General features: G+C 38.7%; 1 protein-coding gene across 2 annotated transcripts in view; it reads left to right on the plus strand.

Moving 5' to 3' along the window:
* The window catches only part of ROBO2 (roundabout guidance receptor 2), an 875,524-nt gene that overhangs the window by 839,716 nt on the left and 21,094 nt on the right, over positions 1–14,714 (plus strand). Inside the window, exons 19-20 of one of the 2 annotated variants that reach the window (XM_054517859.1) lie at positions 1,444–1,658; positions 11,102–11,284. In XM_054517859.1, the coding sequence (XP_054373834.1) occupies positions 1,444–1,658; positions 11,102–11,284 (398 nt within the window). The remainder of the gene's footprint in view (positions 1–1,443; positions 1,659–11,101; positions 11,285–14,714) is intronic. The other variant, XM_054517862.1, reaches the window with a different exon arrangement.

Consider the following 14,714-nt stretch of genomic DNA (forward strand, 5'->3'; position numbering starts at 1 on the left):
GAGAAATTGACTTCAATTGTTCTATCACAAGCTTAACATTAAACATATACTTAAGCATTTTGCTTGATTAGGAGCTAATCACACTGTTTATTAAGGGTTAGTTAGATGGTAGTGCCCTTTAGTGCCCCAGTGTTTTGAACACAGTGTCAAACACTAAAAACCTGGTGTCCAGGCAGAAAAGTGTTCAATAACTGTTAATCAGAAGGGGGTTGTATGTCAGAAAGGAAGGACTTGTTCTGGAAATTAGATTCAGAATAGGCAATAAGTTAAAACCTACACTGAGGTGGAGAAAGTTACCAGTGGTACATAACATTTACCATGATGTTCTCATATCTGATAGATTTACATGATGAAAATTTAAAAAAAAAGGCTCATTGAATAAAGAGAATTCATTCATGCAGGCAATAATTCAGCACAAGGTCTCCACTGAAAATGTATTATAGCTGGGAGCCAAACAGGCGACAATTGTAATTTCTTCAGTTTTACTGATGTCCAAGCAAGAGACCAGCAGAATCCTGGATCCCATCCAGAGTGCTGCCGATTCAAATCAGGTCATAGCACCTCATGTAGAGCCACCCAAGGATTCCCATGTGCCTAAGTTAGCCATTTCAAGTGTGGTACATGCTCTTGTGCCAAGGCCAGTCATGCCTGGGTCCCCTGGCACAGCTTGCTGTGTACCTGTTGTGCTGTGGGGACTGCTGCTCTGAAAGCTGATGGTGCTCTTTTCTCTCAGGGACCAGGCACATCAAACTCTGAATCCCATGCTTGCCTTTGGCCATTTAGCTATCCTCTGGGTGCTTTTTTGTCTTCTTTTTTCTTTTTTTTTTTTTTTGCTTTATGTAATTGCTGCATGGAGTAATTTCACACATGCATGCCCTAATACTGCTGCAATTAAATCCATTAAACTTCTTGGAATAAAGCAAAATGAAAAGGCCTCGCTGATGATGCATTCATTGGACTTGAAAATTTCTTCTGTCCTACTGGCCATTTCCTCCTCTTTAGGGTGACTTTTGCTTCAGGCACTGCATCTGTTTAAGCGGAAGGAGTGAGATTTAACTTTGGTTCAATGTGTGATTTGCAAGGGGGAATATTGGGTGAGACACCTCTGTGCTAGGCTGGGATTCAGAATTGTGCTTTTCCATGGGTTTCCTACCTGATTTATGCAGCCTCTGTGTCTATTGCTCTTTGTCTGTGAGAAGACACTCCTCACTTTCCCCATCCTTGAGGATTTTATCTTTATTCTTTTTATTTTAGATTGGAAAGTGTGCAGGCACTCTGGTCTTAGAAGCTGCAGTGAATAACTGAACTGAATTTTCTTGAGTTTGGCCAAACCAAGCACGTTTTGTAAATGTACTTCAGGACTTGTTGAAAGGCTTGTGTTTTATTGACCACGGGCTGCAAAGTCTCATCCATTCTGACAACTTTTCCTGTTTGTTTGTGTAGGCACATCCAAAGCAATACACAACCTCCTCAGGCTCCAGTTCCTCCCCTAGGATACGTATCTGGAAACCTTATTTCAGATTTGGAAACAGATGTTCCAGACGACGATGACGATGAGGATGATATTGAAGAAGAAACTGTAGAAATCAGTAGGCCACTAAGAGGTCTAGAGCATACTCCAGGCTCCAGTATGGACAATCTAGAGAGCTCTGTAACAGGTAACCAAACACACTGACACCAACTTGTTACTACCAGTAAAAAACATCACCATTTGGACACTTTCTAAGGGAAAATTTATTCCACTCGATTTCTGTAACATTTAAAATGTTAATGCTAAACACTAAAGTTAAAGAAGGATTTGGAAATACTTTGCTTTGCTGAAAAATGATAAGGAAATTCATGAATTTTAAAAAGCTTTAAAGACTTGAAAGAAAATTCAGTTATATCCTGGCTTTCATGAAAGGTTCATTCTAGTAGAGAAGCAAGGCAGTTACATAAAAAGGAGGGGGAAGACCTCAGCTTAGCAATATATATTTCATAAATCAGTAGCAGCATAAAAATGTTATCCTAAAACACTTTTAGATATTCTGCTGGGCAAATGCTTTCTGAGATGATCACAAGGAAGTTAAGGACTTCAGAGTAAGTGTAGCTAGATTGGCACAACATTTATTTCTAGAGTAAATATTTATGTAGGAAATGTGTATTTTGAACATACTTTGTATTGCTGAATTTAACAATTGTTCCCTTTTAGAAAATCTGTTTAATAATTCTGACCTTCCTTCACTCACTCCTTCCTGTCCTTTGCATGCCTTGGAAAGCTACATCATCATCAAAGGGGACCTAGAAAGGGGACCTACTATAATAAATTAATGCATGGAATTTGAATGAATTGAAGTGCTGTTGGTGAAATTTAGGCAGTGAAAGACATTGTTTTTTGAAAACATGGATTCTATATGGACATCATGCACTATGTGTAAGCATCAGTGTAGTTCTCTTTAGGTTGGACCAGGGCCTCTATATAATGTCCTGTGTCCATAGTGTGAAGGTGTGCTGGAGACCCAAATATCCCCAATGTCACAGTGTTAGAGAGTTCTGCTCCAGTTTTTGATCTCAGCAGACAAACACTCATTGCTGGTTTTACCTTAAGGGAGACTTGTTTAGAACACTTCCTACCGTAGCACCACTGAGTTCCTTCTTTGTCTGGCCCTCTGAAATTCCAAGGCTTTTGCACTCATGCTTAAAGATTGCTGTTCTGAAAACACTGCAGGAATATGAGAGTGATGGAGCATCAATACTATCATTTTCTTCCTTTCCCTTCTTTAATGAAATAGTGTGTAGCTTAATCCCACCTTCCATGTTTTCCTTCACCCTAGAGCCAGACTGCTTGCCACTCTAATTAAGATTTAAGAATTGTATCCCTGCTGCTGCAATTTGAAATCCAGATGCAACTGAAGGACATAGAGTTAAAGTTTAAATCTCTGAATTGAGAAGGTTAACTTTTTAGTGCATGCATATGTTAACTCACTTTACTTGAATTTCTAGAGTAATCTCCTTCAGGCTATAATTCTGCATATTTTTGCATATCTCACTAATGGCTCAGAAGCATTTCTGTTAGGAATTCACTAAGAGTTTTAGACTGTAGAACAGTAATAAATAAATTCAAAAAAACAGGTTGGTATACATTTTTCTTTTGGTAGATATTAATATGGCAATGCTTATGTATCTGTAAATCAGAAAATGAATGTTTCCACATTAGCATCTTCACCTTATAGTTTGGATCACCCTCCCTAGAGCAAATAAGGGATAGCTGTATTCCTGCTCCAATTTGAAACTTCAGTGCTTATTAAAATTGATACTTTTACGAATAACCTTCAAAATCTTGTTTAATTTTTGGAGTGTTAAATGTCTAATTACTCGATTGTTAAAGGCTTCTTGATATTTTGGAAGAAATTGGGCAGAACTTCATAATGTAGACTGGGAGTATATGTAAGGTGATCTAAATATGATTCCACTCATCACAACCACTATCTTCATGTGGCCTCATCCAGCTGAAGTTTAAGGTTTTTCTTTTGCTGTTTCTTTTATTTGTTTAATTACTATCTGGATCATTCTTTGCCTCCGGTTCATTGCCTGGCAAGGTGTGTGCTGGCACTGCAGGAAGGGAATGTGCAGCTGGAGGGGAAGCAAAATTACAGACTGCCCCTATAGCACTTAGCCAACTTTTAGACTGAATTATTAAGGAATGATAGCCTTACAGGTGTACACCCAGAGTGTTAATATAAAGGGTCTGTAAGATGGCAAAATCTCCAAATAACAAAACTACTTCTGTTCTCCTCAGTTACTGTATGGGTAAAACCTTGATTTTAGAAGAGTTTGTATTGGGCTTGTTCTTTGGTTTTGTTTTTTTTTTTTTTCCTAAGAATGGAAAGGAATTGCCTATTATACTTGGGCAAATTTTGTTTTTCAAAAGAAAATTTTAATTTTTCTTTATCTGTTTCTGTTAACTCTTCCAGGCTGTGTTTAATGGTGTTAAGGAGTGTATAGCGAATTGCTTCAGTTGTTCCCAAGCTGTTTCTCATTCTTCATTTTGATTGCTTTTAAAATACTGTAGAACAACTAAATTGTTCTTTCATGTGCTGAGAATATATAAGCTACTTCTTTTCACAGAGCATTTGGTGACTTCAGCCAGCATTTTTCTAAGAATTTATAGATCACGTTTTCACTTCTCTAAACGTATTTGAAAAGGGAGGCAGATGAGAACAGCTGACCCAGATGAAGCAATATTTCTGTTCATTCTGAAGTGCCCTGGGAGTTCAGTGTTTGTGAGAAATCTAAATTGACATCCCCTGGACATGACTTCCTCCAAACAGAGTTGCTGTGGCGGGAGCAGGGCGAGGTTCCTCACCCTGTAGTGTTAGCAAGCCTCAGCAATGCCTCAAAGACAGCCACTTTTGGACTGAAATGGAGCTTTGTTCTTCATGGCTGAGCTGAGAACAAGGGTTTCCTGCAGTGCCAAGTGTGGGATTCTCTGAGGGGAAGCACTGGCACTGCGTGAGCCAAAGCACAAACTGCTGGATCCCTCTGACACCACAGTGCTGCTCCTTTAAACTGTTTAAAAGTCAAGTTGTCTTCCAGGCCCTTGAGTTTTAGTCACAGCTAACTGAAGATGCAGACAAGGATTTAATCTGCACTATTAAGCTTTTCTCTTTGCAGGTGCCAGAGACATAATGTTGACATGTATAATAAAGTGAAAAGAAAGGAGGAGTGCACAGGAACTGTATCTTAACAGTCTCCAGATAGCACAAAGAGAATTCAAGGAGGGAGGTTTAAATTTGCACATCTGTGGGATGTAATATGAAATTAAAGCCAAGGTTTTGCTTCATTCCCAGTATAGTTTGATAGGATATTGAGTCACTGAATCTGCTTAAAAAAAATAGAGAGAAAGAACCACAAAACACTGGTAAAATTTTTCCTCACTTGACTTTTAATTCATAGTTATTTAGGGTTATTTTTTGCTTTCAGAGACACAATGAAATACGTTTTTTCTTTCTCTTATGGTTAATGTTTGCCTTTATAATGAATTTCTGTGCAGAGTTATGGCATGAATGGCCACAAAGAGTCTGTTGCATTATTCTACTTTAATAGACTTAATTAATTGCATATGATGATTTTAGAAGAAGTTAATTTGCTTCTCACTGAAATCACTAAGAGCAAGCCTAGGTTTCTTCAGGTCAAAGTGTTATGGTTTGGGGGTTTTCTGCCCTCTCCTTATCTCCTCCTCCTCCTGCAGCACCAGTGAAGCTGGTTGTGAGTTGTGTATCTTCAGTCCTGGTGCATTTTCACTGAGGGAAGGGTTTGACTCATTAACTAACATGGAAATTAGAGTAAGACCTCTTCTATCTGACTGATACAAACTGATATAAACAGAGAGTTATTCTTGAAAACAGTGCCTCAACAAATGGGTTACATTTTTTTTTTTCTCAATAGAATTATATAGATCTAAATCATAAAAATCTCTTCAGATTGTGTAGCTCAGCAAGGAAAAATATCCCTTATTTGACATGTTTTGGTCTTGATTAAAAGACTCACTGATCACTGTCTGTATGGAAAAAGTTGATCATTCACTGTGTCTGTGCACAAATGGAATAATTCCTGAAAACTGCACAATATCATTTTCATGAGCCATATTTTACCATGGCTCAGCTCAATATTTGTATTGATTTGCTTAGGGATACCTATTGCAAAAGATTCTGGTTTATAAGCAGTTAGACAGATTGCATTTAATAGGAAGAATGTGCTTCATGGATTAAATATGTGCTCAGAAAATAGGAAACTGCTACTTTTTGTATCTCATAAAAATGGTAATGCAACAATTAGCAGGGTCATATTATAAAGCACAGACTTTACTCTAGCTTAATGGATCTAGGGATATGCATTCATCAGCAACGATAGATTTAGCATAAAATGACATGTAAATGAATTGATGACTGATCATAAATTAATTTTAGTGCTGAAGAAGTAATAGAGACACAGCAAGTTGCCACTTTATCATAGTATTTTACTGCTCAGCAACATTTGAGCAACTACTTAATGTTCTGTGTGCATTTCTTTTCTAACAGCTTGAATAAATTTGAGATTTTTTTGTGCCTTTCAGCAATATGGAAACAAAAAAAAATCTAAAAGATGGAATGCAAACAGAAATAAATTTGGCTAAGTGACATAAATTCATTTTTCATTAGATGTTTATGAAGGTCATTAATTATCATTGGACCTGTGAAGTGCTGAATATCTATGTATGGTTTTTTCCTCCTTTTTTTAGTGTTTTCTGCCCAAAAATAAAACATTTAAAACCTAGAGGCTTATTCCAGGTGTATGCATTTAAATATATGGGCATTTATGGTGGAGGAAAGTAAAAAACAAACTCTAGCTTTTGGAAGTGTGATCATATTTAGATTCTGCATTCAAACACTTCTATTATTATTCCTTATTTTGGTGGTACAATGACTATTGTCCCTTCTATTCCATCACTTCCACCAAAATCAGTGGGCATTCTTGTTGTGTAATCATGACAGTGGTCAGATAAATCCAAGAGAAGATAAAATCTTCCTCCTGTACAAAGGCTGAGAGAATTCTGTAACTGATTTCAGCTGAAGTAGCATCAGTGCCCAAGGATGTCACCCACACTTCAGAACCCTAAGCAGCCTATCCCTGTTCCATTCAAAAACAGCAGAGGAGCAGGGGCTTAGCATTAATATGTGCTGGATGGTCTTGTAGAGGAAAACACATGAAGTAAGCACATAGAGGCTGGTAGATGCAGAAAAGTATCTAATGGAATTCTCAGAAGTGCCAGGCTTGTTGTGAGCAGCTTTTATTTCACAGGTGCATTCGACTTTTTTATTATTATTTTTAAGTAAAGCAACAGTACACTTTACCAAAAAAAAAAAAAAAAAAGCATTATTATTGCTAGCAAAATGCCACTAAAAGGAGTAGCATGCAGTCTACTGGAAGCTGGCACCTCTGTTCTCCTCACCTTTCCCTGAGAGCAAAGAAGCTTTCTGTTTGCATTAGCACCAAGAGATATTTTATGGAGCAAGAAAACAGAGTTCAACTTTTCACAGAGCTGATTTTTGTTCTGCATAAAGCATTTACTGCTGCTGTCAGCAAGAGTAAAATTTACAGTTGCCAGAAAGCGTAAAAACTCAAATGTACTCTTGGAAAGCACATAGTGAGCTGCATGTAAAGGAGACACTAAAAGCCTGTTTCATCCCATTTCAAAATGCACAGTTGATCTGAAAGGAATGTCAGCATCTCTTATTCTGCCTTTATTCAGAGAAAAACAAATGTGCATCTGATTTGGAAAGCAAGAGGCCAGTGGATGCCTTTAAACAAGCAGTCACCACGTGTGCTGTGTTAACACAGCTTTGTGGTGGCCTGAGGTGCCCAGGCTGGGCTCCAGCACTCCCATGCCTTCTGGGCAATGTCTACACCTCTGCAGGTCAGAGCAAAATGGGATTTACTGCTGCAGGTTTGGCTGGGGAGAAGAAATTGTTTATGCAGGGAAGCTGAACAGCTCAGGAATCAGGAGAAATAATGTAGAGGTTTCGCCTTGAGCTCCCTATATCACACATATCCTGTGTCACACACAGCTGTGGGTGCTGAACGTGTCTCAGGGTGTTTTGCTGATTTCAGCAGTTAGAAGAAGCTTCTATATAAAAAAGTTGCTTCCAGCAACCAGAAGTAACATAGAATGGTTTGGACTAGGAGGGACTTTTAGAGGTCATCTTGTTCTAAGCCTCCTACCATGGACAGGGACACTTTCTACTAGACCAGGGTGCTCAGAGCCCCATCCAGCCTGGCCTTGAACACTTCCAGGACTGAGACATCCACAGCTTATCTGGGAAACCTGTTCCAGTACTTTGCCACCCTCATGGTAAAGAATTTCTTCCTTATATATAATCTAAACCTTCTCTCAATTTGAAAATATTGCTTCTTGTCCTGTCACTGCAGGCCTTATCAGAAAGCCTCTTTCTGCCTTTGTAGTGACCCCACTTTATATGTTGAAATGCTGCAGGAAGATCTCCCTGGAGCCCTCTCTTCTCCAGGCTGCAGAAAACAATCCCAGTTGTCCCAGCCTGTCCTCACAGAAGAGGGGTTCCAACACTAATCATTGTTGTGGCTCCTCTCTGGGTGCACTTGAACAGGTCCCTGTCTGCCTTGTGCCAGGGACCCCAGAAATGGATGCAGAACTCCGGGTGGGGTCGTGACATTTCAGTAAAACTCATGTCCCTGCAAGAACAGAGCTATGTTTGCAGCATGACAGGTCTCTCCCAGAGCAGCTGCTGGAGGAGAGGGGAAGGGGGAGTGACCCATAGGCAGAGCACACTATTCCCAGCCTTACTAGCACTTGCTGTCCATGGGAATGTGGAGGAGCTGGGGAACAGAGCTTTTTTTATAGGGTTAGCCTAGAAAACTGGCAGTCTGATAATAAAAATGTAGGTAGTTGTAGAAAAACTGGTATGTGTATGAGTGTGTAGAACAATAGCTCTATTCACACACTATGGCCTTTTGCAGATTTTCAGTATATTTTATACCTAAAATGAGATTTTTTTTTTATGAATTAACAAAGCAAATGAAAACCAGCTACTACCCATACCCTGAAAAGAGTGACACCCGAATTTCCATGTGCATTGTATGTTGTATAACAGCTGTGGTTATCAAATGGACAAAGCAATGTGAGCAAATAGAAATTAAATGTTCCTTTAAAACATCCATAGTCTCACAGACCATAGCACTGAAAACAAAAAGTGCTCTGTATATGGTTTTATATGTCTCTACATATAGACAATAGAATATATAACACAAAACTCTTGGGCCCTGAAATTAATGGCACACATGTTAAATTTTTAGCATCTAAGCATCATCCTTGGATATGCGTAGCTCTGGTTACATTTTTATGTTTCAGCTTGTGCTCACGTATTTTGTGGAATGTGCCTATAAGTGATTGTTTGAAAATGTCCTCAGTTATAGCATTTCATTTTCTTACATCTTCATTAGGTGTTTTATCTGTAGTATCTCTTTCATACATCATCAATAACTGTTGCTAAGTGTCTTTGCTCCCCATTCTCTATGATGTCCTGTTGCTCTTTGACTGTTAGTTCAGAAAACGTCTTCTCAGAGGAAATTCAGTTTTAGCCTTTCCTTGCTGTTATCTGGGCTCCCTCACATCTGTCTGCATCAGGTCGAGTCTGCTTGGAAAATAACAATTTTATGTGTGCTTTTGGCAAGCAGAATCAAACTCTGTCACTCTCTGTTGCACTTTACACACTTCCTGCCTGTCAGACCTCCACAGCCCTCTTTGGTTTCTTTTCTTGTATCTGAGGAGTGCACAGGTTTTTGTTATTATAGCCTTGCCACTTCTCTGACATTAAAAGGTTTGGTCACTGCAGCATCACAAAATAATCCACTGTTCTTGGGCTTTGTGGTGCAGCATGCTACTGAATTCCAGGATTCATTAATTGCACTCATGACCTATTTTTTGCAGGACATTTTTAATATTTGACACCACCATTAGTTAATTAGCCTATCAATTAACTAATAAGCAGGTCGTTATTGATTTACTACTTAGCAATTTTAAACACAGCAATGCTTTCTTGGACATGGATTGAAAAAAGGCTACTGTTCTGCTACACATTTTGTGTGCATTTACAGAAATTCAGCTCTGCTAACTGAGTAAAGTCAGGGCCATGATGCATCCCTCCACACGTGTCTTCATGTCTTTGAAAACCAGTTCTCTGCAGATTCTCCCAGGTTTACTGGGCTTTTTTCTTTTTTTCCAACATATAGCTATAGTTAAAATGCACATTTCAGGAATTTTGAGATGGGTGTGGTTCCTGTACTATCTCAGAACAGCACTGTTCAATGCCATGCAGCAGCTAAGGTCCCCAAAGCACTCTGGTGGCTCTACACCTCACCTGAGTTTGGTGGCTCATTTCACAGGGCTGCCCTGTTCCTGGAGCAGAGTTCTTGCTGCTGGTTCTTCCCTTTGCCTCCTGCCTCCACTGCACGGTGCAGAATGACCCTGGGGCATTTCAGAAGTACAGAACGCCACCATCTCCATCTGAAAACCTGAAAGAAACAGAATTACAGTACTTTGGGGAAAAAAAAAAAAGAAATGAACCAAGTACTAGCTTTTGAAATTGATGGGTAGCTGATTGATGCTTGATTGGTGCCTCAGAAAAAATAAAAATATAAGTGAAGAGCAAATAAGATTGATTTTTCCTTCTCTATTTTGCTCTTCATATTTTACTTCTGTCAAGATTTCTACATTTCTTTCATGTTTTTCTGGTATCTGGTTTTCTGGCTGCATTTTTATGATGTTGTTATCACTTTCCTCTCCTGCAGTAGTGGTAATCCATAGTTAGAAGGTACCATGGGGTCAGTGCTGGTCTAGCAACTGACTCACTGTTAAATCTGAGCATATATTTGCTCTGCTCTTGAATCTTAATTATTTCTAACCTTGTAAAAAAGCTACTTTAATCCAGTAGAGTGAACTACTTTAAAGCAGCTATTTTTAGGCCATTACAACTGCTCATTTATTTTAAGGTTTTGATTGATAAAATGACATGGGGCCAGTCTTGTTCAGAATAGTCCTTGAAGCCCATGTCTGACTTTAGCCATATCTACTGAGACTTACATATATGCAGTCCAAAATTAAGACTCGGTTTGGCAAATATCAAACTAGATCCATATTTGTAACAAGTCAAGTAAAACAAAAATTACAAAACTAGCCACATTCAATTCAATCACAGGGAAAAAACCATTAATTTTCAAAAGGATTTACTGTGGAACCTTTGAATTTGTAGAGAATATGTATTATTTTGTTTACATGGAGCAAGCTATGAATGAGATCCCACCTAGCTTTGTTGTACCAAACTCTGGCAGATAAATGTTGGGAAAGGATACAATAAGTATGTCTTTAAGCTTTAGATTAATTTTCATTTCGATTTAATTTTTAATTAAAATTGCTCTTCTCTACCAAGCTCTGTCAAATGAATTTTGGGTATCCTGTGGAGAAAGAACATATTAAGTGGGTCTTTAAGCTTTAGATGAACAAAGACTATCAAATGTGCACCACTCACTGGCGCCCTACATTTGTTTTTAGGTTCAATGGTAAATGGATGGGGTTCTGCGTCTGATGAGGACCGTAACTTTTCTAGCCATAGATCTAGTGTAGGTAGCTCCTCAGATGACTCCATCTTTACCAGCGGCACTTTTGCACAAGCACTGGTTGCAGCAGCAGATAAAGCTGGGTTTAGGCTGCATGGAACCAGCCTGACAAGAACAGGTTTGTAGACTCCAAGGTGATGCTTTCTGCATGGAGGGTGTCTCTGCCTATCCTTCTCTCAGTGAAATTGTGTCTCACACTTGTCTAACATGCATGGGATGAGGTGGATGGAGATACTTCTTTCAATATATTTTAAATCAAACCTTGCATTGTGTTTCGTTTTTAGTGGTTTGAAGTAGTGAATAGCACAAGCTTTTAATCTGCACCTTTGGTCTGCTGCAGTTCCCCTCAGTGCTGACTCTGCTCTAGATTTACTGACATATGCTCATTTAATATTTCAGTGAGAAATTACTAATTCTGCCTTGCAGCCTTTGATGATTTCATCTTCTGCAACATCTCCTCACAATCGTTCCCTTTCCAGTGATGAACACCACGTTTAAACTGTTACCTCCATCCCTGCTCTTCTGTTGCATTTCATCCTGCAAAAGTGTGTTTTTCTGTGAAGTTTTTCTGAGCATGGGGTGAATTGGTGTGCTTTGATTGTTAAAAATACAAACTGCTTAAAGTTTAATTAATAGCTGATTTTAAAAATCCTTAATTCAATAAGTTAATGTCTTTTGATAACATTTAATTTTGGTTATGCCAATTGAATCTGCCAAGTAAAATGTAACACAGGTAAAGTGGATATTACATTTGAAAATAGCCAAATTAAATTAATTAATGAAAAGTAAATATAATTTAGTTATTTTTAAAGCTCCATATGTTTTATTTCTATTTAAAAATATAAAGAAATATTATCTTTATTCTGGTAAGAAAAGGATATATTTGCATTTACTTAGTCTTGTCAAAATAGCAGCAATAACTAATTATTTAAATACACAAATACAAAGAAAAGGATACATTTGCATTTCCTTAGTCTTGTGAAAATAGCAACAACAACTAATTATTTAAATCCACAAATCTAATCTAGCAGAGTATGGACTTGGGTCATATTTTTTGTTATGCTTCCTCAGCTAATTCCAGATGACAGGTCCCATAATATTCCTATCATTTAAATTTTTTAGACTATCAGTCTGGTATGAAGTCTCTCCTTCAGTAAAATGTGTGCATTTAAGTGAAAGTCTCACATGTTGGGGCTGGAAACTGTAGGCTTTCAGCATGCAATAACTTCATGGCAAAGACTGCCTTTTAGGAACATTAGGAATAAAGGAAAGAGTTGATGGCAAAGTCCTAAAATCCAGCTTTTTTCAAATCACTGGGATTTTTGTCACTGGCCTTGGTCAGACATACTCATCCTTGAAAGATTATTTCCCCATAGCTGAAGCCCTCAGTTGTTTCCCCCAATTAATGGAAAATTGAGTAAATCTGTCTTATCACTTAAAAAAAAATTAAAAAAAAAAAAAAGAGAAGCAAACCAAAACAAGAAAACTCATAAACTAATGTAGACTTTAGCTTATCTAGTATGGATGCATCTGGCCAAACTATAACTTAAAATACACTGTTTTCCTTGAAGAGTCTCCCAGGTTCTGAGTGAAAGGAGTAAATATTTTCAAACCGTTTTTTTTTTTTGATGGTGTTTGCTCCAGTAAAAGTTAATACAAAGATTCACCAAAATTGCTGTCACTTGTATCAAACCTTTGATGAGTGCAGTTTCCACCACAAACTCATTCATAACAGAAGTAAATGGACATACAAACACAGAATAAATACGACACACTTTAAAATAAATAGGATTTTTTTATTGTAGCTATGTGAATGGAAACTACAATGAAAGGATGAGAGCCCCCTTGTCAGTTGTATTCTCCTAGCTTGATTAGGTCACAAATGCACTTAAAGTGAGTATGTGTGTAAATCCTCACAGACCATTAGAACACAGGGTACAAAAAAGGATCCAGCAGTTGTCGCAGAGACTTTATGATTATTACCCTCTCACTCTCTTAATGATCCAGCAGGCAAAATGAAAATAAAATAAAAACCCACACGTAAGCAAACAGCCCTCCCTCCTTTTCCTCACAGAAACCTCAGCAAATGGTTTTTTTGCTCACTGCAAAAAATCTGCCCGTGTTCCCTGCGGTGCTATCAGGATGTGTCTCCTCTCAGGGCAGGGTGGCTCAGTCAGACAGCCCCGTTGCAGCCCCCCAGAGTGCCTGGCAGTGCAGAAGCAGCAGGGTTATCCTGCTCATTGCCCTGAAGGGAGCCTGCAGGTCCTGACTCTTTATCCCTCTGCAGTCTGGACAGTCATTTCCACCCGTTTAGAACAGCTGTGAAATACTCTCAGGGGTAGATGCTGGAGGAGGTGTCCAGCTTGATAGCCTCACGTGGGAATGTTTGATTGCCAAGCATGAGAGGCACTGGTGAATCCAGATGCAATGTGTCTCTCCTGCCAGACACTTTGATTCCAGTTTCCAGAAGCCATCATGTGATTTGCCATGAAGTTAAAACAGCCTTCCTTTCTAACACCCTTGGGAAATTAAATCAAGAATTAGTGGATTCATCCTTGTCTCCACTTAAACACACTAAATCTGCTGCAGAAAGTCTGACACTGCTCAGCAGTTCTTACTGGCAGGGCTCCACACAAATACAAGGTGCTGTAATAAGTTATTAAGTGCATTGAAAAATGTGCTATGGGAGTCTGCACATCATTTGTGTTTGCCCCATGTATGATTTAGGTCAGTGCTATTTATTTTACCTCATTTTCATGAAGGGATAAAAGAGAATGTTTGGTGTCTATTTCTTTTTAAAACCAGCATTCTGAGTGAATAATCACATCTCTTTAGTCAAAAGAGTAAGTGTGAAGAATCTGTGTCCTGCACTCACTAGTTGCATTTGCATGTTGTGAGTTTATTTTTGCAAAACATCTGTGCAGCGTGCTGTGAGCTGGGATGGAATTTCAGGCTCACATCTGAATTTCTTTGCATTAGGAGTCCTTTTTTAATTTTTAAATGAAATCTTAATATTTCTTCTGTGTTCATCTGCTGTGTTATCCTTATCTGTGAAAAAAGGGCTTGATCACTTGTCTTTGTCTGGCTGCAGCTGTGCCAGCTATAGAGGTTAATGTTCCCAAATGCTTATTCCTTGCTTTCTCCCAGCTCCAGAATTAGCTGCTTGGGCAGGGATTCTGTAACCCAATTTCAGTTAAAATGAGCTAGGTTAGCAAAGGCATTGTTTTTGTTTTGGTTTGGTTTGGTTTTTTTTTTGTAGAGGAGGGTTAGGGAATGTCCAAATGAGGGCTTCAAATGTGGTGACCTCTGATAGCTGGCCCAGATGGGCAGCTGGGGACAAGCCTGCCTGAGAGCAGTGCCCTCCTCAGGGTGCAAAACAGTCAGAAGGTAGAAGATCAAGCCTAAGACAGTCACAAAATCTCAGAAGTCAAATAGTGAAATACTATCCTAACATGTATGTACTAATGTGAAACAGCATGTTAGAGAGATTATGGCTACTTTTTCACTTTGCCCTCTTGCTGCTGAGAATGTTTCAAGTCGGATGCTGA

This window comes from Molothrus ater, chromosome 2, assembly GCF_012460135.2.
Source record: "Molothrus ater isolate BHLD 08-10-18 breed brown headed cowbird chromosome 2, BPBGC_Mater_1.1, whole genome shotgun sequence".
Taxonomy (NCBI): Eukaryota; Metazoa; Chordata; class Aves; order Passeriformes; family Icteridae; genus Molothrus; species Molothrus ater.